General features: G+C 50.2%; 1 protein-coding gene across 1 annotated transcript; it reads right to left on the bottom strand.

Moving 5' to 3' along the window:
* Positions 1-569: 569 nt before the first annotated feature.
* On the bottom strand, positions 570-2,652 carry PATE1 (prostate and testis expressed 1). Its single transcript, XM_036099267.2, has 3 exons — positions 2,572-2,652; positions 1,485-1,746; positions 570-703 (listed from the first exon to the last, which is right to left on the bottom strand). Exons 1-3 carry the CDS (start codon positions 2,650-2,652, stop codon positions 570-572), a joined length of 477 nt encoding a protein of 158 aa, XP_035955160.2.
* Between the last annotated feature and the right edge of the window lie 279 nt (positions 2,653-2,931).

A 2,931-nucleotide genomic window follows, 5' to 3' on the forward strand; every position in this document is an offset into this window, starting at 1 on the left:
CCTACCACAGAAAGAAGGGGGAAAGCCAGGAAAAGAATTGACCTATTCTCATCTCCCTTTGTTTTTTTGTTTTTGTTTTTGTTTTTGTTTTTTGAGAGAGAGAGAGGGAGCATGTGATGGGGGGTGGGCAGAGGGAGAGGGAGAGAGAGAATCTTAAGCAGGCTCCATGCCCAACCCAGAGCCCGAGGCAGGGCTTGATCTCAAGACACTGAGATCATGACCAGAGCTAAAATCAAGAGTCAGACGCTTAACTGACTGAGCCACCCAGGCATCTCTAGTCTTCTTATTCTGAAGCAACTTTGGTACACAGTGAAAGCACTAGGTTTCGTAAGAACCTGCAGGAGACATTGGTTTTACTCTCAAAGTGTTTTGTTTTCCCCCCACTCCATCACCACCACCACCAGGGACTAAGATGGAAAATCTAGAAAAGGAGAGGATTTTTTCTTACATAGGCAGAAGGCAGGACCACGTGTTTGCAATCCAAAACGTGGCTTTCTAGGAAATCATTGGGACGAGGCTGAGGCAATAATGTCATCCAGAGATTGGAGCCCCCAAAGGACTAGCAACATCTACAGGGTTTCATTGCAAAGGTCATAGCCCCTGCAGCAGCTGAACTTCACCAAGTAGACACTCCATTTTATTTTGTCCACATTAGCACAGTTTTTCAGGCAGCCCATGAAGGTTAACCACAGAGTCCCATCTTCTGCAGGAGGAAGGAGAGACAGATTAGCAAATAGGCTTCGGCAAAGAAACTTCTTTCCAGCCCCTACCAGCCGACAAGAACAACTTTGTGTGTAGTTCAAGTCTCTGTTATTCAAACATGCAGAACTGCAAGATGTTGCAAGTTGAGGGCTTCCAGGAAGGAAAGCAGTGGCAGAATAGTTTGCAAAAGTTCTTGGGGGTGGGGAGGTGATGACAGCAGCTACGGAGGGATTTCCAAAGCTGAACGTTTTCAATGGAGAATCTTAACACTGGTTTAAGTCAGGGTTATAAATGCCAAGGGCGTTTTCAGTGGAGAATCTTAACACTGGTTTAAGTCAGGGTTATAAATGCCAAGGGTTCGCTTAGCACAAACCGTAGAAGAACCGAGAGGGCCATTTAACCCGTGTCTATTGCTCACATTGGCCCCTCTATCTCCACAGTTTAAAACCACCCCCATGGAGGTCCAGGCATGGACAGACAAGGAGCTGCTCTCCCCACTCCAACAAGCACCTGCTCTCCACTGGCCATATTGTGCCTCCCCTCCTCCTCTCCACCCAGTCTCCCTGCTTTCTGCAGGCTTCTCAAAATACTGGTATCATAGCTATAGATCCCCACCCCTCGGTGACCACCTCCAGCCATTTTTCATGATGGTCTCTGATAGGGGTAGAGAGAGATCAGGCATCCCGGGGCTGGGGCTGCCTGGGGCAAAATAAGGTCCCTGCTTTTAAATCCTACGGCTCCTATGTCCGGTCAGCTTCCCCCACCCCCGTCCCCCAACTTACTCTTGAAAATCCTCCCAGTCGTGCAACCCTCATCTTCTGTAGCAGTGCATATTCCTCTGCCTCTGGAACACCTCTCTCCTGGAAACTGCAAGTGGCACATCCTACACTGAATGATTTCTGTCATTGGGGCCGGGAAACCAGGAATAGAAATGAGAAGCGATCTCCCGCTGCCACGAGAAAATCCGCCTCCCCTTTGAGATCGGAAGTCGGCTTGGAGTCCGGAAGGCTTGCCCAGAGGCCCGTGAAGTGTGGGCATCTGCCTCTATGAAGAGAGGCTAGGCCAGGAGAGCGGCGGGAGTTTATGGTCTCGGGAGATTGGGCTGGGAAAAATGGGAGGGGAAACAAAGGGGGCAGGGCAAGGAAAAGAACGAACTTAAGACGGAGATAATCAAGTCCTCTTCATACTCACTGAAGTAGTGGTTAACATCAACAAACATTTCATGGCCTGTGCTGCCGAGAAAAAACAAAATCAAATCTGCAATTTCGTCCGAGACTTAGCCCTGCACGGGGCCCCTGAGAGGCTTGCCGCACACGGGCTCCGTCCTGTGCGGTTCACCTGGGGCCACGCTAGGCTCTTTCTGTCCCTCCAAAGCCTTGGCACCTGCCTCCTGGCATCTTCCTTTCAATTCCCTTCACCTCCGTGGGGACTCGCGGATACCCTACCCGCCCCTACAGCACAGACCACAGGAGAAAGATAAACGCAAGGTCTATCTCTGGCTTCCTTTCAACACCCAATGCCCGCTCTGCCTGGCTCATCTCCTCCCTCCTCCCGTCTTCCCCCTCCCACACCATGATCTATTTCTACTCACTTGTGTGTTCCTCGTCATGCAGTGACCCAAACAGTACTGTTGGGGAAAGAGATACGTGCTCAGCAGACCTCATTTTACAAACCCCGCCTCACAACTTCTATGAAAATCTCAATTCCTTTATAATCCACTTATTTTCTCCCCTAAGGGGGAGACTAAGCCTCTGATGAAGGGATGTGATGCATTGGAGGTGAAAGGCATGGTATTAGAACGTTCATGAGGCTCCCATAAGAGCCCCTCTGTCATGGGAGCTCTGACCCATTCCCCTATCCTGGACACACCTCACCAACCATCAAGGCTAGGGACTCACTTCTAAGGCAGCTGAGCAGGAGGGGGAGTCCCAAAAGCAAGGGCTTGTCCATTTTGAAAAGAAAAAGGAGCAGGTTAGGGCAGGAAGCTGCTAGCTGCCTATTTATACCTCTGCCAGGCTGGGCTTCCCCAAGAAGGGTTAGGGGTGGGGACACTGCAGGAACGCTGGAAAGGCATACTCCACTTCTAGGGAAACCAGTGACTCTGTAGTTTCTCTTTTTGGAGAACTGGGGAGAAAAGGGACCCCCGAGGTAAGTCCTGGACCTGATTTATTCCAGTCTGACCACCCAGGATGCCATGTTTTGTGGGTTTTTTTTTTTTTTTCATAAAAC

The sequence above is a fragment of the Halichoerus grypus genome, chromosome 11 (assembly GCF_964656455.1).
Source record: "Halichoerus grypus chromosome 11, mHalGry1.hap1.1, whole genome shotgun sequence".
Taxonomy (NCBI): Eukaryota; Metazoa; Chordata; class Mammalia; order Carnivora; family Phocidae; genus Halichoerus; species Halichoerus grypus.

Excerpts from the sequence above, each read along its gene's own strand:
- PATE1 (XM_036099267.2), bottom strand. The coding sequence starts at position 2,652 with ATGGACAAGCCCTTGCTTTTGGGACTCCCCCTCCTGCTCAGCTGCCTT. Across the intron at positions 1,747-2,571 it reads TAGCCTTGATGGTTGGTGAG|AGGCAGATGCCCACACTTCA; the intron begins GTGTGTCCAGGA and ends CTCTCTTCATAG. Across the intron at positions 704-1,484 it reads GACTGGGAGGATTTTCAAGA|AAGATGGGACTCTGTGGTTA; the intron begins GTAAGTTGGGGG and ends TTCCTCCTGCAG.